This window comes from Paracoccidioides lutzii (genome assembly GCF_000150705.2).
Source record: "Paracoccidioides lutzii Pb01 unplaced genomic scaffold supercont2.22, whole genome shotgun sequence".
NCBI lineage: Eukaryota > Fungi > Ascomycota > Eurotiomycetes > Onygenales > Ajellomycetaceae > Paracoccidioides > Paracoccidioides lutzii.
In genome coordinates this window covers 515929-534918 of record NW_015440968.1, presented here as the reverse complement: position 1 = coordinate 534918, position 18990 = coordinate 515929, and the positions used below count along the sequence as shown (strand labels likewise).

At 45.7% G+C, this 18990-nt stretch overlaps 7 protein-coding genes across 7 annotated transcripts; 4 read left to right on the top strand and 3 right to left on the bottom strand.

Annotated features, from left to right (window-relative positions):
* Positions 1 to 840: 840 nt before the first annotated feature.
* On the top strand, positions 841 to 2032 carry PAAG_07217 (hypothetical protein; the record flags this gene model as incomplete). The annotated part of the gene is made up of 2 exons (XM_002790935.1): positions 841 to 903; positions 1004 to 2032. The coding sequence occupies 2 exons, from the start codon at positions 841 to 843 to the stop codon at positions 2030 to 2032; spliced, it is 1092 nt and encodes a 363-aa protein (XP_002790981.1).
* A 1852-nt stretch (positions 2033 to 3884) lies between these two features.
* Positions 3885 to 5452, bottom strand: PAAG_07216 (hypothetical protein; the record flags this gene model as incomplete). Its single annotated transcript, XM_015846167.1, has 3 exons — positions 3885 to 5144; positions 5208 to 5314; positions 5362 to 5452. 3 exons carry the CDS (start codon positions 5450 to 5452, stop codon positions 3885 to 3887), a joined length of 1458 nt encoding a protein of 485 aa, XP_015700602.1.
* A 582-nt stretch (positions 5453 to 6034) lies between these two features.
* On the top strand, positions 6035 to 7447 carry PAAG_07215 (hypothetical protein; the record flags this gene model as incomplete). The annotated part of the gene is made up of 6 exons (XM_015846166.1): positions 6035 to 6257; positions 6299 to 6355; positions 6500 to 6561; positions 6610 to 6742; positions 6920 to 6998; positions 7051 to 7447. 6 exons carry the CDS (start codon positions 6035 to 6037, stop codon positions 7445 to 7447), a joined length of 951 nt encoding a protein of 316 aa, XP_015700601.1.
* A 1891-nt stretch (positions 7448 to 9338) lies between these two features.
* Positions 9339 to 10468, top strand: PAAG_07214 (hypothetical protein; the record flags this gene model as incomplete). The annotated part of the gene is made up of 4 exons (XM_015846165.1): positions 9339 to 9348; positions 9414 to 9478; positions 9671 to 9894; positions 10240 to 10468. The coding sequence occupies 4 exons, from the start codon at positions 9339 to 9341 to the stop codon at positions 10466 to 10468; spliced, it is 528 nt and encodes a 175-aa protein (XP_015700600.1).
* A 1163-nt stretch (positions 10469 to 11631) lies between these two features.
* Positions 11632 to 12366, bottom strand: PAAG_07213 (hypothetical protein; the record flags this gene model as incomplete). Its single annotated transcript, XM_002790931.2, has 1 exon — positions 11632 to 12366. The coding sequence occupies one exon, from the start codon at positions 12364 to 12366 to the stop codon at positions 11632 to 11634; it is 735 nt and encodes a 244-aa protein (XP_002790977.1).
* An 862-nt stretch (positions 12367 to 13228) lies between these two features.
* Positions 13229 to 15781, bottom strand: PAAG_07212 (DNA ligase; the record flags this gene model as incomplete). Its single annotated transcript, XM_002790930.1, has 1 exon — positions 13229 to 15781. The coding sequence occupies one exon, from the start codon at positions 15779 to 15781 to the stop codon at positions 13229 to 13231; it is 2553 nt and encodes an 850-aa protein (XP_002790976.1).
* A 279-nt stretch (positions 15782 to 16060) lies between these two features.
* Positions 16061 to 18764, top strand: PAAG_07211 (RINT-1 family protein; the record flags this gene model as incomplete). The annotated part of the gene is made up of 5 exons (XM_002790929.1): positions 16061 to 16210; positions 16274 to 16521; positions 16577 to 16882; positions 16944 to 17094; positions 17151 to 18764. 5 exons carry the CDS (start codon positions 16061 to 16063, stop codon positions 18762 to 18764), a joined length of 2469 nt encoding a protein of 822 aa, XP_002790975.1.
* Positions 18765 to 18990: the final 226 nt, after the last annotated feature.

Sequence of the window (18990 nt, the reverse complement as noted above, 5' to 3'; positions counted from 1 at the left end):
GTTCTCCTCTCACGAGCTATCGGCAAAAGCAAATTCGATCGAAACCGGTTGGAGTTGATAGGTTCAACCCTGTGTTTCACAATTCGTAGAAATTAGACAGGCACGAAACCTGCTACCCAAGTAGTTTTTTTTAAATTGGGGTTTGATTCAAATCCACATCATCAGCGATATCATTGTTATCAGCCCAAGGAGAAGGCCTTTAGGTATAAAGCAATATCTGAAGCGGAAAAAACATACCGCTATCCCCTGAACGAGTCGCAAGGACTGTGTTGTGGTCATCCTAAATCCTAATCATGAGAAGTGGTGATAGATACGCTCCCATGACAGTCATCGTCGAGTGCTCGCTCCATAAACCAAAGCCGTAATATCAAAAACGGTAGTTGGAGACGCCCAGGAACTACCCAGAAAAAGTCGCGTGGTTATCGCCCTGTTTTGCCGCGTTAGCCACCCCTGCCCATTCGCCAATAACCGGCTCCAGCACCCAGGACAACCCAGGACTCTTTTTTACAAAGCAAGTCTTGCTCCAGCACACACCCAGCCCTTCTGTTACGTGCCACATCTCCACCATACATTCACCAAACAGGTCTGCGGTGCAAGCAAGACATCTCCGACCCTGCAGCTACTCCCCAACCCCTTTATATCTTCACAAAACAATTGAGTATATCCTAGACTTCTTTAACCCTACTTCCAAAACGTTTGCAACTGGCGTCTCCGCTTCCCCCAAACCCCCCCAAACTACAGATTTTTGGCCTTAGGCATCCAATCCTCCCCTCTCACTTCATCCGACTGATAACGAGATCAAGAGACAAACTGGCGAATATAACGAGTTATTGAGGCAGAATGGCTGCTACGGGGCCCACCGGCTCTCCAAAGCGGAAAATTCCCAAGCTCGATCTTGCTCAGGTACGACCCTTGAACATAGACCAAATACGAAACATCTTCCTCCTGATTAATCAATAATAATAATAAACCTTTCACTTACACCTTAAAATTTGCCTTGCAGATATCGCTCAACCTCCAAGATCGTCTGGGTCTGGCAAAGGTCCGCTATGAACGAACCCATCGCCGTCGAATCGAACCGTTACAACCGCTACAGCAAGTTGTGGTAAGCGGCCCTAGTGAAGGGGAAGTGATATCAGATTCTTCGTCGGAAATATGTGACAACAACCGCTACGAAACCCCTTTTTCTCCGTCCCCGCTTCCAACCCCAATCCTATCTGAGGAGCTCCCGAGATCTTCGCGGAGCAAACATGCCGCAATGTTCTTCCCCAGCTCCCTTGACACCAATGGAGGCGGATCACGGAAACGCGGACTTTCCAGTCCTACTACAGAGCAACCTTCAAAGGCCCTACGGATCTCATCGTGGAAGGCCACCAACCGTCAGCCTCAATCGTCACCAATCCTCAACTGTCAAAGCACCGCATACCAAAACAATCTCCTTGGTCACCACAAGCGCCATTCCATCGCTGTCAACGAGTCCATGCAGCAACCCATCAGCTCTTCGATGATCAGCTCCTCCCCACCTCGCACTCCCCCTCCGAAACGCAACCGCACTGTGGCACGTAATGACAAAGATATCGAAAAAGAAAATGGCGAAAATGGCGTAGACCTATTGCTCTACCTAGCGAATTCTCCCACTCCAGCAAATTACCGTGGGAGTGGAAAATTCAGCAACATACTAGATTTCCCCCCCTCAACCCCTCCCAGTCAACACGCCGCACTCCTCCCTTCATTGACAACAACACCAGGCGGTGGTGTAACCGCCAACTTCGGTTCGCCAGCTCAGCAATTCAACTTTGCAGACTTTGTCAATGTCACCCCTAGTCCCGCACAGGTACCATGGGGCGGACGCACGCCAGGTACTCTATCTTCCAGAACACCACGGCCTTCAAAGGAGTTGAGGAAACGGCTTAACTTTGACGGGTTGATTCCTCCGTCTGCGGGGAGCCCGTCGATGATGACGACGACGACACGAGAGAAAAGGGTTGGTGGCGGAGTGCCTTTGCAGTTGGGAGAAGAGTTGAGACCTTGATGGATCGTGCATCCAACTCCGCACATCAATTACCCAAAAGTAAATCTTTGTACAAAGATACATAAATCCCCTTAGGAAGATGGAGCCTTTTGTTTAAGGGATGATAATTACGACCTGAACGCTCTATTCTTGCTTCTATGTACCCCGACCTTCATTCCCAGAAATATATTCCTTTTATTTACTGACATACCACGCCCCTCTCCGGCAATTTTTTATTTTATTTTATTTTATTTTTTTGTTTTTTTTTCCTTTTCCAGTTCTTTTTTCTGAAGTTTTCCACATTGATCTAACGGTTTTCTTGTTCCCAATTTGTCTAATTATTGTCCGAAATGTACAAGAACACCTGTTTTCCCTGCCTTTCTCTTTTAACCCTTGCTTGATTCCCACAAAGAGAGCAAATTTCATTAACCAGTGGCTTTTGCATATGTACATCTCATCCTGTTGTTACATTTTCTTTGCTTCTTCTCTTTCCCTGTTGAATTTTTGTACCACATTGTCGACTTAACCGACTTAACCGGCCAGAACTCTCCTATGTTCTTCCTTTTCTTTTCAATCCTTCTGCTTTCCCTATTCCTCAACATACCGATGATTCTTTTACCCTTTCGCCGCGGAGTTGCGGATAAAGTAAAGCGAAACACGAAAAGCCAGTTTTCCTATTTATCAAGCACTGGGAAATGTACGAGTACAACAAGTATGTTATGTTATGCTCTTTGATTTATTTGCTGGCTGTCGTCTTTTTCTTCCTTTTATTCATGAGCTGAAAGTGTTCACCCTATGTGCATGTACATGTATGCATTGTAACTGCAAAGTTTTCAATCCGCCTCTCTTTCCTTGTTACTTCTTATCTCCTCTTTCGTATGGTCATTTAATGAATGCTAGTTTCAGAAGAAATGAATTCTTTTTAAACTTTCAATTTCCGAGAAGCTATGAAATGATTGGTCTATGCATACCCACCGAAACGAATAAAATGATATATTTTATTCTGCACTCTGGAATACTATTGTCTCACACTGAGACCAAACTCAAAAAATTCACACTGAGCCAATAACGCGTCAACTAGTGCATTCTGATTGGCTGTCGAGTTTTCGCGTCTATTTGGCGATTCGTTCTAAAATCGACATCTCGACGCTACTAGCGTTCTGATTGATTGTGTGGTTTGCTCGGTAAGGTAGGTAATTGCTGGAGCACAGGCGAATGGAAATTACCTACCTAGGCATTGTTGCCCGGAGACTGCGAAGGTCACCCTAAATTGAAGAAAAATCATTTCGCTCCAACGACGTGACATACATGACTACCCAAAATAACGCGTTTTTGGGGCCTCTCTGATTGGGTGAGATTTTCGTGTCTATTTGGCGATTCGTTTCAAAAGTTGACATCTCACAAAGTCAAAATGTGTACTAGTACGCTTTCGTATTAGCGCCATATCTTAAAGAGTGATATCTAGGTGCTTAGAAAATTGAGTGATTCCCTTTCTACTACAAATTCGACTGGTGCGGTTTGACGCCTCTCTCCGATTTATTGCTTCTTCCTTGGCTAATTGAGGGCTTGTGATAAGAGGGGGGTGAGATATGGAGGTGATTAACTATAAGTTCGGTTTCGTGTGTCGACAGTGTGGGGGGTTACTCTCCCTCGCTCCATCGACGGCGCAAATAGAGTGGGATTTACTCCGTACTTTGGAACTAAATGACCCTTTGTACGCTGAAGTGGAATCGCTTATCTGATGTGTGACATCGCCATTGTATTAGTCCGTCCTAGTAAAAAATAATAGGGTTCTCATATGAATTGGAGGAGGTTGATTAGGGTATCGTCAATGTTAAAAAGAATTTGGGACTTCGTCGATGCCAAGTTCTCACTACGGAGTATCAAAATTTACTCCAGGAGGGATCGCATCAATAGCTGAGTGGATCCTTTTCAGATGATCCGGCGCCCACTTCTCATAAACATTCCTTGTAAATGTGTAAGCGGTCCACTTCTCTCTGCCGTCCAGCTCCGTAAAGTCAAATGTTCTGATAGGGTGACGGTAGAAGAAAGTCTTGCTTCCCTCAATGACTGCATAATGGCCGTAGATTCTCACTGTCCTGTTGTCGTGTGAGATCGAGAAAGCCAAGATCTCGCGGTTGACCTCATCTTCACGTCCTACAAGTTTAAACAGCTCAATGACGCCCCTCACAGCAAGGGTCATGCTGTGTGCATTCTGCCGGTCAGCGATGTCAAGTGCGGTGTTGCCTTCCACCTCACTGGTCAAGAAGGGGAAGTACATGTAGAAGGTAGCCAGGAAGAATGAGCTGTAGGTATCTGGGTCGTAGCCAAGGAACGGCTCGAATTTCTTCAGCTGGTCTTCCGTGAACGCAGAACGGCCGAACCCGGCCGCATAATCCGGCTGCGGACGCGGTCCACAGAAGGCAATGGAGGAGCTCCACTGTTCATTGACGCTTTCAACCAAGTGTTTAAGATTCTTGGCCCCGTCAACGGCGAGAGATTCTGCCGAAGGTACAATTAATCGGGATATATCTTGAATAACTCTTGACTCATTCTTTCCTTGTAGCCTTTGACAAAACTCGTCAAATGTATTATCTCGAAATAGTGTGTGTTTGGAAACAGGTTGATTGATTTCCACTAAATCCTTACAAATCTGCTTGCTCTTATCTGTTATTCCAAGTTCTGACTTGCGCATGAAGCTGCCTTTAGTAGCGAGGAGGGTTTCATAAGTAGCGCTTCTGTACTTGGCATTCTTTTCATTCCTTGACTCTTGATCAGTGATCAAGTTGGAGCCTGTAGCAAGACTTGACATCCAGTTCCTGTGACGAAGGGAAGCTGATGATTTTTTTCTCGCGAGAAGGTGGTTCATATCTTCAGTCTGTCCAGACTGGGCTTCAAAATATTCTTCAGGCCAGTGAATGGTCTTGCACCAATACTCAATCAAGTCAGCTTTCTTCCAGTTGCTAATGTGACACTGCTTTTCCACTAAAGGATATTCAATAGCTGAGCTATGGATAGACAATCGTGGTTGTTTTGAAAAGCGGGGGACTTGATCTTCACAGGATTGTTTGTGATTTGGCTTCGTATTCTGTTCTCGGGTGTGTGTTTGAGTGTGGGTGCAGGTGGGAGAGTCCTGCAATATCTCCATTAAATCAGTACCATATCACCCAGTCATATTGAAGAAGTGTGTGCATACAGATGCAGAGGAGGTTTTTCTGCTTAGACGTGCGCTCCTCCGGTAGGATTTCAGTGTCAGTTGTTGTTCTTGTTGCTCTCTCTTGTTGACTCGCTTGACCTGTTTCCCTATAATAAATCAGCCTGGACTATGGCAAAGAAGATCTGGATATTACCTTTGCCTTCAGGAGCCTGGCGTTTTCTGGCGAGTTTCAGCATTTGGCACTCAGTGCTATCAGTTCCGGGAACCATTTGATGACGAGCCATTGTGGGATAGGAAATAGTGAAGTGCGGTCTGTATAGTCAGATGAGGGAGGAGCGTGAATCAACAGCAAGTTAGGGGAAGCACATTCAATTTGGGTTAGTTCCACAAGGGAAACAGAGACCCCGCTGTCATCTATATTTAAACACTTCTTAAGCTAGTAGAGGTGTGAGGTCTTGTTGGATGAGATACCAACTGGGGATGATTCGGCGGAGCGATGAACCAGCCAGCTCCAATCACGACAAGCACTAATATAATCGGTGAGGTTGCCCGGATTGGGAGCTTTTCAAGGTTAGCGAGTTAAATTTTGTCAATAAGAAACTAAGCCAAATATAGCCATGCGAGTCCAAACTTCATCCAAGTCTCCAACAATCTGGCTGGGCATGAGCATCTGGCGTCGCAAATGACACCCGTAACCTCCTCGGTGGAAGAAGGTGAGATGTTGATGACCTTGAAGTGCCTTGGGAGCTGTGAGATATATATAAGGCCCCTTGCCCGGAATTAGATTGTTCCCCCCTCCTCAGCGCTAAGCCACCTCCAAATCCCACCCAACCAAGAGAAAATCTCGACGTCATCCAGGAGACGCCATGCCCGAGACGTTTTTTGTAGCCCTGCATTTTAGCCTCCTGTTTTTTACGCTAATGGTCCCCTTCACCGGGTTCCTCTCTTTCCCCAAGGGCCTCAATTTCGGACAGGAGCTTGTGCTGTCAGTCGCTACCAATGAGATGGTGAATGATGACTTGGCTGTCTGCAGCCCAACAGCACTCGGCTTTTCCCTGAATGAAAAGATTTGGAATGAGATCCATACCCGTGACTCAGCGACCGTAACCAGACTAACACGGCTGGTCTAGGGGAATTTGCTGTGGAGGATGTTGAGGATATCAAATTCTCCATGCCCCATTTGACAAGTTAACCGTCCCTGAGGAGAAGAAGAAGGTCATCAAATCTCGGAGAGCCGTGTCAGCGCGACAAATGGAGAAGGCTTCGATGATGTCATTCTTTGGCCATTTTAACTATGCGGGAAAGCTGAATTTGTGACAACGGCCCGCCAGCAGTGGGGAAAACGCTTACGGCAGAGGCCATTACCGAACAACTTGAACGGCCACTCTACTCAGTATGTTTCTATCATCTGAAATGGTTCCTGCCTGTTAACCATTTTCAGATCTCCTCTGTCGACTTAAGTGCGAGAGCTGAGGAAATGGAAGTCCAGCTTACTCGTATCTTCTGCATAGCTAGTGACTGGAAGGCGGTCCTGCTACTAGATGAGGCCGATGTGTATCTGCAACAACGAGATGGTCTGCAGCTGGAGCGATTAATGCTGAACTGATATCACGTAGGATATTCATTTGTCGAGGGGTTGATGTCCATTGCACTGAGCTGTTTTACCAAAAGCACCTCGTTGTGGATTGACCTTCGTGGGCTAGGTTCCTCATAGAGACAGCAAGAAATGATTACGTTACATTTACATGTAGACGTTGGCTTTACCAAAATGGACCAGCTTGATGGGAAAGTACTCCGGATTATCATAAAGAACTGGAAGATATATACAGGGTATGAATTTTACTTCAGAAATCGGCGAACATACTAAAGCTCTTCTGACCAGGGCCCTAATATACTTCACCATCACTGCCTTGGATATTCAATTGCATTCTTCATTCTCACCATTCTCCATCAGTTTGGATATACAGCATCCCAGTCTCAGATTCAAAGTATCCCAATTTGGGCCGCGACAGCCGGGGGTCACGATTCTTGTAGGCTATCTCACTCAGCGATTGAGTCCGCCATCGCTGGGATTTTGCCATGTTCGGATGCCTGTTCGCCAGCATAGGCGACAATATTTTACTGTGTCAACCCATGGATCCTCCACAGTCAAACACCTCGCAATCTTCATTGTCACTATCGGCGTGTTCATTGCGCAGCCTGTCACCGTTGCCTGGATTTCCAACAACTGGGCTGGGCACTACAAGCATGCTGTCGGGAGCGCAGTGCAGAATTCCTGAGGGAACATCAGCGGCATCGTGTCAAGTAATTTATTCGTCCCCAGCGCTGTGCCGTTGCTCAAACTGGATATGGTATGTCTCTGGCTTTAATATCCGCGTGTGCACTGCTGTGTACGGGGTTTATGATTGGGCTAGAGCGAGAAAATAAGAAACGTGATGCGGGATGTCGGACTAAAGGTCCGATTTATGTAAAGAGTTGGAGAATCTTGGGGTTGACCATCCTGACTTCAAGTTTACAAAATAGCTGGGGTTCGTATTCGGCTGGCCTGGCTGGGACTCCGATGTTCATATTGAGTGAGCCTTCGATTACGTGCATGTGGCTTCTTCTCATTTCTTTGTTGATATGTCAATCAAACAATATGATATGTCTCAAAATATGTCCCTTGCATTGTTGGCGGCGGCGGCGGCGCCACAGCCGTTCATTGGAAACCCAAAAAATGTTCCTCGCTTCTTTTTCAATCATCCCAACTGGACCAAGATTTTGACCACTCAATCAATAGGCCTATTGATTTACTATTCCTTGCGTTTAGATGCCAGCAATGGAAAATTGAGTCATTTTCAAGCCTCCACATTATTCATTGAAGCAGTGGATACCCCTTGACCACAACGGTCACTTTTGAACCCCCACAGCTGGTCATTCGGCAAAGAGGATGACACTCGCTCCAAATACCGGGACAACCTACACAGCCGGTCGATCTAACCGTGGATAAACGTCACATTTTCTCCGGCTGGGCTGCTTGGTAGGGGACAAACTTCTATGGACCCTGGACACAATGTGACAACATTTGAAGAATTTTTTCTCCAACATCAACTTCGGATAGCCCGATAGCTGCTGCCTTTGAATAGAGCCTACGGCTGCTGCTTCCTCCGGATCAACAGTTCCATATGCTTGTCAGAGGGAGCCAATCATTGAGTTATTGGTGTGCGAAGATCATTTAACTGCACTCTCCAACCGTTCGCGGCCTTTGAGATCAGCCACTCCTTGAAATCTTCCACCGTTGAATTCTTTGTATTGCTGTATGCCTGCTGTCATCCGAATCTGTTGCATAAGGTGTATCGATGGGATAAGAGGTGCTCTTTGCTTTGGAATTCAACTCCGCTGTACTCTTACCAGGATTTCCATTGCTCTGCATTTGACCTCGTTTATTCCTGAGTGCCGCGAATGTAATCTTTCTTTTCTTTCTTTGTTGTTCCTAAAAAAGCATACCATGAACGGCAAGATGACGCTTCTCAGTGCATTTAAAAGAAAGTACCACGGTTTTGCATTGCTTCTGCCACAAAACCAACAACCCGTTTACTGGAATGATGTTAGGGTTTCGGCGGGAAAGCCGGTGTAGTGGTATTAGGCGACTCATGCTTTGCCAGATATGGGTTTGATTTCTGGTGTGATCTGCCCTAGTTCATGTAACAGAAAATGTGTTTAATGCTTGTGAGAAATCCATCCCTTGATATAATCTCAGGGCATCTGATTGCGTTATTGGTATTTTATACCTACATGTCTTCCATGTCTCTTCAGGCAGGCCCTACATCCCAAACCTTTGTTGTTGCAATAAGCGGGATTTCTTGCAACTAGCAGACAATCAATATGGATTCGCCGCTAGGAAACCCGATACCAGACATATCTGATCGATTGATGATCCCTTCGATGTTGTTTAGCTTTGTAGCCCCAAATTCGTTGCATTGAGGGTCGCCAGCCGACTGCATTTTACACGGAGACTGGGAAGAGATGACTGGACCATTATCGCTTCATGCGTAAGCTATTCTCACGTGAAGTTGATCAACAAACACTTTTATGCAGACGTCTCTACCCTGGAAAGTTGCTATCTGGACCTAGTCCTAACATCCGAGGTGTCTAGTTTTATAGGTATTTTCGGTCATTCTTGATGCAACTATGATTATTGGTAAGTAGCTTGAAGCTTGCGGACAAACCCCTGACTTTTCAAATTGTTTACTAATTGAGGGACAGTTTGCAAACGGGCGTTTGGGAAACATGTTAATCAGCAAGTTCCTCTCGACAGAAAGACTTTGAAGGTACGATCTATTTGATCTTAATATCTCGAAAGACAAATATGTCGCGCGCGGGGACGGGTGCGTACATGCATGTACAGCGCAATTTATATCCACAAGCAAAGAATTTTCGTTAACACATATCTCTATACATTGAAGTTCAAATAAAGCTTTGAAGGTGTGCTAACATCAGCATAGCTTTTTGTAGCCGCCTAGGTTATGTATAAAATGGTAATTGCGCTGTCCAAAATCTCAATCGTCCTTCTCTATCTCCGAATATTCTTTGGAAAGCTTATTAGACGGTATTGCTGGCTGATCATCTCGCTAGTTACCTGCTACACGGTCGATTCGACAACAGCTACTGTGTTCCAATACTCCCCAATCCATCGTGCTTGGGACAGACGGGCTGCCAGATCATGTATCAATATGTCAGCGAGCTGGTATGCGAACACGGCGTTCAGCATTTTAAGTGACCTGGCTATCTTGGTTCTTCCCATGCCGGTAATCAAGTCGTTGCAATTGCCTAAGCGGGTGAAGATAGGATAAATGTCAATATTCGCTGTTGGTATTTTTGTAAGATCACATCCAACTGTGCACCCTCTTATCTGGAATTGTTAGGAAATTGCTATTGCAACTCATTATCTAGCGTCTCCGTCACCAGTGTGCTCAGCTTAACGACATTAAATATTGCAACTGAGAATTTAGACATAACCTGTGAGTGTTATGCTATCCTGTTATATCTTTATTCCAGCAATGTAAATATTTAAAACTTACTGAAATTCTAGGGTCCTCGACAAACTCCTCAACGTGGACTATCATCGAAGCACACGTCGCCATAATATATGCGCTTGCATGCCCACGTACAAAGCACCTCTTTCCAAGATGTTCCCTGGCATATTCAACTCGTTCTACAACTCAAAAAACGTTGCAGAGCCCAAACGAGATTCAAGGGTTGATCGGTCCCGTCCAGCGTCGTTCATCACCCAATTAGGCACTTGTCATTTACGGCATTAGCATTCCCAAATTTGGTGGATGGCATTTGGTGGCGAAGAGGTTAGAGCTATTGACGAAACGTTTCAGCAACGGGAGTAATATTGCTCTGGAGATGCAAGATGTGATGACGCATTTACAGGCTCAAGAATCAGAAGGATGGGAGGAGAGAAATCGACAGAGAAGAGTATCTGCAATTTAGCTGTACCATCTGAGGATTTGGGATCCGGCCAGGAGCCCCCTGTGATTATTCAAGGGAACAAGGAGTAAAGATAGGGGTTGTATTTTCATAGACGATGGTCAAAGTGTTGTCAAAATACAATGAAATGAAGTTATCATATCCCTAGCTAATTCGGGGCCATAAGGGGTAGATAATTCATCTCTGGAGGACAAGCCAAGGAATACTCTGGACGTAACAATTAATTTGATTGACATATTTCAAATCCCTTTGCTCCATAGAGATGGTGGATCATTGAAACGAAATATCTAGGGGTGTCCCTTAACATAAAAAGTTAACATGCAATCGATTGATTTCTCACTCTGCATTACATAGACCCGAAGATAGAAAATTCCATCACATCAAGACGATGAGCCTTCGCAGTTCACAAAATGTCAACCAATGAAAGATTGAATGGCCGGCTCAAACAAAAGCAACGAAAAACCAGAAGCAAACATTGCAGATGCAGGGCGAACCACAGAGAGCTTTTCCTAATCATGCAAAGCGGACCCGTCATTGGATTCGCTGAAACATTAGTACCGCTGTTAACAAGCGAAGGTGAAGATTCCCCAGGCTATTCGATTTTAATATGTTCTATTTTCGGGCTGCGGCTCCAGGTTACGGCACGCCCGTTGTCGAATTTAGAACGGAGATGATGGAATTTTAACCGGCTAGGAAATATCATTTTGTGGAGCATTGGCGACATTAGGTTGTTTGTGAGACAGAATCCGAAGCTGACAGTTAAATCAAGGCACGGCAGCGACCCATTACACAATAGAGAAGGCTGGCCAAAGATGGCAGAATGACAACTCATCCCTTTGTTTTCTTTTCTTTTCCCAGTTCCTCTTGATACTAATGACAAAACGGTGCGCAAGTCAGGCAAACTGGTTAAACGGAACGGAGTACAACCGTTCGAATCATTAATCGTGCTTCGTGCTTTTTAGTGTTTTGTGAAGTACACAAAACAGGTTCAGTAATCACCAACAACCCCTTCAAACACTTTGATAGCATTTTTCACAGTGCTTCTAGTACTTGTTGCGTTGGCGCCAGTTACAATCCTTGAATCGATATGACTGAAGTCATCGAAATTTTCTGAAGGTGGCAAGTAATGAGCGTCGACAGCCTGAGCCATCTCCTCCACCGTTCTGAGTCCATCGTCTCTGATTTTATCAATAACCTTGAGCTCAACTTCGCCCTTCGTCGTGAAGCCTGTGATTTCTTTGTCCTTCAAAATCGGATCGCCCTCCGGGGTATGCATTCCCGCTAGAATAACCGGGGCTTGGTCCACGGCACCGACCACTCCGCCACGGTTGTATATGTCTTCGGCAATAGCCTGCAGGTGGTGGGCGTGTGGGAAGTCATACATGGCGCCATGACCTCCAGCTGCGAAGAAAAGCCCATAGTCGTGTGGTGCCAAATCTCCAGCTTTGAATAACTGCTGATTGATTTTCTCATGGAAGGAATAGCTGGAGTTGCGAAGAATCCTCTGGTCTTCGCGGGATAGATGATGCGGCTCTAAGGAATGATCATCATAGGCAAATGAACCTGTCTCTGATGCGATATCGATTTCAAAACCTGCTCCCACAAGCTCGTTGTACGGAAGTAGGGCCTCTGGAAAAGAGAGTCCTGTTTTTTTCCCATCCAGATAGAACGGGGGATTGGCACCGCTTACGGCGATCAAGGCTTTCCGCGGGAGAGAAGACATATTGCCTGATGAGATAGCAATAGCTGACTATGTATTGATCACGATAAAGTTCGAAAATATTGATAATTCTTGAATTGGGAGGAGAGAACGCTTCAGTCTCACACTTGACAATGGACAGCGGAGGGAGGAGGCAAATATATATACTTGATGTTGTCTTTCAAGCTTTAGCTTGAGAAGTGAATAAAAAGGCTAATTAAACAATGCATCATAGCCTTCAGAGATCTTCCTCTTTTGATATGTTGTCAAACTCAAAATCCTCTTCTTGGCAGGGTCCCCATGGTGATTATCCTTCTTACAGAATGCTTAAGTCGCTACCAAAAGTTTTACTTTCACTAAAAGAAAATATGACGAACACCTAGAATGTAGCCTTTTGTCTAGGGTCACGCAGGCCTGAAGCCACTGAGACTCCGGCTGGGAGTATCATAAGTCTTAACTGAAGTCTTTAAACACCAATGTTAATCTCAAGCCTGTTATTGGTTATGTTTTCCAAGGATAAATAATGTGATTTACTCCGATTTTTGAGTGCCCCTAGAAGGTTAAAATCTTTTGATAGCGGTTTCCGTAGCGAAAGCGGATGATAAATCGTGACCCCACCATTTTTCTTTTATTCTGAAATGACGTATTCATCTATTATTGATGAGCAAGTTAGGCGGCTCAACAGTTGATCGCCATGGTTAAGAAAAGTATATCCACAACCAGCCGGTCATCTGGATAGATCGCTTGTACAGCTGCAGCACGTAAAGACATGGATCAGGTCCACCAAAATCGAACCAAACAGGATCCAAGAGGAATTTCCATATGGTTCCAGGTTTTAGCTCACATCTACCATCCGATTCCACTAATGTTAGCTTCCTCCAGTGGCTCAATCATCCTCAGATCCAAAATGGTTGCTTTCCGTGATAGGTTTAGCTATTGCCCCTTCTTCCTGAAGTCGTTCGGTCTGCTTCCGCCATAAATTCGCCAGATAATCGGAACTGCTTGCTTCTTCAAGACCTTTATCCTCACGAACTCTGACAAATCTTGGGAATCGAAGACTAAGTCCTCGCTCATCGCTAACGAGCCCAATTGCCGCTGTGTACGTGGGGCTCAGGGTAATGTCTGCAAATGCTACTTCCCAGACTTCCTGCGGCTCGAACCAAACCTCTGGTTCGCTTCTGTAGTCCACATAGCTCGGTCTTGATATAATATTATCACTTCCTTCTGCATACTTTTCCTTATTTGCTTGATAGAACTTGTCTGTGAAACCGGATATGCACTTGGTGACAGCTTCAAGCATGCCAGTTTCAGGATTTCGAACGGCAAGAAGGATAGGAGACCACCATTTGGCCTTCCTGCCTTGTCCGTGCCAAGCTGCAATCGGGATTAAGTCCAAAGTATCAGATGCAGCATTGTAATCTTTCTTCACTTTAAGCCACGACTCGAGCCGCTTATCTGGCTCATAAGTAGAGAGCAGGGATCGCCGAGCTCTAGTTTTGTTGTTACCGTTTGGTTCAACAGGGCCTGTTGTTAATAATAAATCACTGTTAAGGTTCGGCTCTGCAACAGATTCATATTTAGATAATTCAGGTTGAACAGAATCATCGAGCAACTTAACCATCAGCCCCTCGCATTTCGCATCAATAGCTTCCTTGAAAAAACTCAGCACCGCTTCCGAATCAGACGATGTCGCATCAAGATTTTTGACCCAAGTGAAATGGTGTGGAACCTCGATGAACAGACCTCGAAGGAGCTCTCGTCTCTCCCGGAGTGGCCTCTCTAGTAACGGTTCACCATTCAAAAGCATGAGATCAAATGCGAACAAGCATACACTAATCTCGATGCTCTCGATGCCAACATTCTTTTTAGCACGGTTGGTAAGAGTCTGAAATGCCAATAGCTCCCCAGTTTCTTGGTTCACCGCAACAATTTCCCCCTCTAAAATAAAACTGGATACACCCTCACCCCGAATCCGAGGGATTAGGGCAACCAAGTCAGGATATTTGTCCGTCATGAGTTCCAGATGTCGAGAAAAGATGGAGACTTTGCCTGAAGAATCACAGTGTACTTGGGCCCGTTGTCCGTCATACTTATATTCGCAGGTAAAAGCTCTCCCTTGGAGTTTGGTAAGCATCTGCGCTAGATCCCTTGTTATGCTTCCCAGCATTGGGTGTAATGGCACATGGAGAGTTAGCCCACATCTCACAAGAAGCTCATCTGAAATACCGATTTCCAAAAGACATGATACTAAATCGTCGTAGCTGGGATGTCGAGCATAAGAAGCTTTCACGATTTCCTCCGCCCTGCTGTAGATGCTCGCCATTTCTTCCCTTTTGAGTTTTGATAGCTCGGTTCGGTTGTTTACAAAGAAATCTTTCGTAGAAGGTCTAGAGTAAAGAAAAGCTCTAGCCAGAGCAATGAGCATGGTTGTTTTCACCGCGCCAATGCGGAGATGCTGTACAAGTGTTCGCACAATGTATCTGCTTTCCTCCGCGCCTCGCGCATCTTGGAGGAGTTTCTCAACGATTCGTTGTTTGATTTCCTGGCTTCCCGGCCCCTTGCTTCTAGAAATTTTCAAGAGAGATTCGTAGACTCCTCTAATTGATAGCGGTTTTGGCTTCCTTAACGTAAACGTCTGCCTTTTCTTCGCCTCGAAGGCAACATCCCCTGCATCACCATACTTATCCCACAGAGTTTTCAATCCTTGGTTGTTTAATCCATATGCAGTTTTCAATGCTTTTGATATAGCAGACCCGCCCAACCCTAACTCCACTGGAACATATGGAGGGGCAATCGCATTGGTTGCAAGCCACACTGCAAAAATGAGACTGTCCGGGTCAGCTTCTATGAGTAACCTCAGGAGATTGACTAGTGTATCGACAATCTTAATCCGGCTTTGAGTGTTATTGACGAGAACAAAAGCTCTCGTAAGAATGGCATAAGATGCGTGGCCCCCTTCGAGCGCCCAGTGGGCCCGCAAATTCTCTGCATAAGATGAAGGTTCAAAAGTGAGAGGACTTTGGTCAAACGGTATCGACTGGGAAATAGTATCCTCAGCGCTAGAAGAGATTTGTAATGATAAGACTCTATTCGGTTTCCCATTCCCAGAAACATCACCACACACAGAGGTACCATGAGTCTGTAGTCGAGTGCCAAATTCCTGTGTAAGCCCTTCGGGTTTGGTTTCCAGTGTCGACGGATGCTGGTAGCCCTGGAGGTTACTAGAGCACTGATTACCGGATTTAGCTTCTTCATCCCATTTCGCCTGCAATTTGCGCGCGAGTGCCTCGTCCGCTAACGGGGTCCCGGGTTCCAGTTGAACAGGAGTGATTGTTGCCGAAGCAGATTTTTGGCTCCGGAAGAATGATTCGATTCCTCGAGTCCGTTGGTTCGCCGGTCCAGGCTCATTTAACTTGCGCTTTTTAGCAGGAATAGGCATATCCGGTCTCCATGAGAGAGATGTGATGGTTGGGAATGATGGGTTGGATAAACAAAGAAGAGGTTGGTGTGCAGTTGGTAGGTGTTAGTTACGTAGGTAGCTAGTAAACTACTAGTTAGTTGTCTGGAATTGAGCGGAGAGCTTCAGGTGGTCCGAGCTCCCAATTCCTGCTCACTTGGAGGCTCTGTTGTTAGTTACGTGTCTCCTACGCAGAACACCAAGGACTGAGTATTCGCCCTCAAGGTATCCAACAACTCGCGGCTGATTGGGATTCTCGCAATGGCAAGAGAGCAGATGCTACATGAGTCTGTGGAGGCAGTCCGAGTCGAGGATTATTTGAATGATATGATCCAGACCGGACAGGACTTGCGGAATTTAGACGCCATCCTTCAGAACCTTCAGAGCCAGCAGGAGCTTCAAAAAAAACAGGTATGCCTGCATGCCTCTAGATCTACAGATTTTTCTTTCATTCCGTTGACGGGAACCTCCTAGCTTCATGAAGCGAGGGACATTCTCGCCAATGCCATTCAGACGTCGAAGGAACACAGTGAAAGGGTGCGCAAGGAGGCTGAGGCCTTTAAGAAACAGCAGGAGGATTTGGATAAACGACTTTTAATTGTTACCCAATCGGACACCAGCGAGAAGGCAGCCAAGGCATTCGAAATCAGCATGGAACGCCTTCGCAGATTGGACATCGCGAAGAATTATATGGGAATTTTACGTGAGGTAGATGATCTTAGGTTTGTCGAATGAATTCTTAAGATCTGGCTATCAACCTTTACTGAAATAGTGTAGTAAAGAGATTTTGGAGATCCTTGCGACCTCTCCTCGCCTGGCTCTCCGTCCGTATGCACGATTACGAAACCTCTCGTCTGGCATGAAATCTGCCCAACTTGCAGCAGAAGGAGCTGCGCCTCATCTAGTCGACTATGCCGAGAAAACAGCAAATACCTTACGAGAGCAAATAGCCAAAGTATTTGAAGATAACTTAGAAGAAGTCCTAACAAAAATGAAATGGCCAGGGAAAGAACTTGACATTCCGGACGGCCTCATAAACGACTGGACCGATGCAGTAGAATTATTGCTAGAGCTGCAAGAACCGTGAGCGAACCCATGGAACAGCATTGTTCAAACTACGCATTCTAACCTTTATACACTTCAGCGAACTTGAAAGTAGTGCAAAACCTCTCTGCCCTCCATCTACACGATGGGAACCACCTGTTCTTCTGCCTCTGCAGGTGATGGCCCGTCCTCTTGAGCTCCGATTCAAGTACCACTTCAGTGGTGATAAGTCGACAAACAGATTAGACAAGGTATGTGTTGTCTAAAGTACATATCTTGTCACAAGATGCAGATCTAACACTCTTAGCCTGAATACTTTTTGTCTCATGTTATCGACCTGATCAACACCCACGGCGATTTTTTTGCTATTTACCTTCAGGCCATCCTCGACAAAAAGGCCAAATCTGCCGACTCAGGTATCCGTTGGGCATATGCTGATGCAGTGTCATCTTTCATCACCTCTCTCGTCCCTATGGTTCGCCAAAAATTGAGCTCTGTTCTTCCAAGAATAGTTGACCATCCCCAACTTTTAAGTCACTTTATCCATGAGCTCATGAGTTTTGATACCGAAATCCGAGACGTATGGAATTACACTCAGGATCGGTATTCTTCAGATGCTTGGAAAGGATTGACGTGGGAGGTTCTCGTTCTCCAAGATTGGTTTAACCATTGGCTAAAGGTGGAAAAAGATTTTGCATTATCCCGCTATCAGGATATCATTGACGGCGAGGACAGTGGGGAGATAGACTATGATGGGGTTGAACCGTCGGCTACGAAACCGACCAAGGCTGCAATTAGGGTCAATGATCTTCTTGAAACTATTACGGAGCGGTACAGGCCTTTGTCATCATTCAGTCAAAAGCTGCGTTTTCTTATAGACATCCAAATCACGATCTTTGATCAATTTCATCTACGGCTACGATCTGGCCTTGAAGCGTACCTTGCAATGACGTCTGCAATTGGCCGCACGGTACAGGGTTCTTCAGGCACAGACACGAGTTTGGAGGGTGTGGCAGGGCTGGAGCGACTCTGTCGGATATATGGTAGTGCAGAATACCTCGAACGGAAAATGCAGGATTGGAGTGATGATGTGTTTTTCTTGGAGCTCTGGTCTGAACTCCAAGATAGAATCAAGCAAAACAGCCGTACAGGAAGACCTGTAGCAGGACCAATGAGTATTTCCGATGTTGCCGCCCGCACCTCATCAACAGTGGCCAACAATAATGAAAGCGGCGGAAATCAGACTGAAGGGGCCCTTTTTGACGAAACAGCGTCTGCATACCGTGGACTGAAGACGAGATCGGAATCCATCATTATATCAACGATGATATCAAGTGCCCAATCCGCACTTCGCCCATACTCTCGGATATCTACTTGGGCATCACTTGCGCCACCATCAAACACCAGCGGGCACTTATCAAATTCATCCGTCGAGTTAGCCGTCATTCTTACAGTCCTCTCTAATGAGATCTCATTTCTCCATCGACTGCTGGCGATGGCTCCTCTCCAGCGAATTACTCGCCAACTCCTGCTTTCCATCCAAACATATATATGGGACAACGTACTGATGCGGAATTCATTTTCAACAGCTGGTGCGTCCCAGCTTGCGTTAGATGTCGATAACATATGTAATGCTGTCGACCTGGCCACGGGGAATGGAATGGAGTCAAGAAAAGTTATGCGAAAACTCGAAGACGGATTGCTCCTGCTCAATTTGAAGATTAAACCTGCACAGGATCATGATGATGCATCAACGGCCGAGCGTGATGATACTCCACATTTGTCGCTTTGGGACGTTGAAAAGCGGCTTTTTGCAAATAACGAGAGCGCGAGAGCCTTGTTGGGTGAATTAAACATTGAAACTTTGACGGAGGCGGAGGCGAGGGCAGTGTTGGAACGACGGGTGGAAGTACGGAGTTAGGGATGTTGGGATCTATGACCTCCCGTCATCACCATGTGTGTTGTTTATCATCCGAATGATACCTACCCTTGCACGGAAGTAATTTTATCCCAGTTACCAGTTCATGTACTTATTGATTTTCTTAATCCATTACGCCAGTGCTAGCAGATGTATATCAGATATAGTACATCAGGGTAGTAAACATAGCCGTAACACATACAGGGGACAACTGTCAAGTGTTTTGACC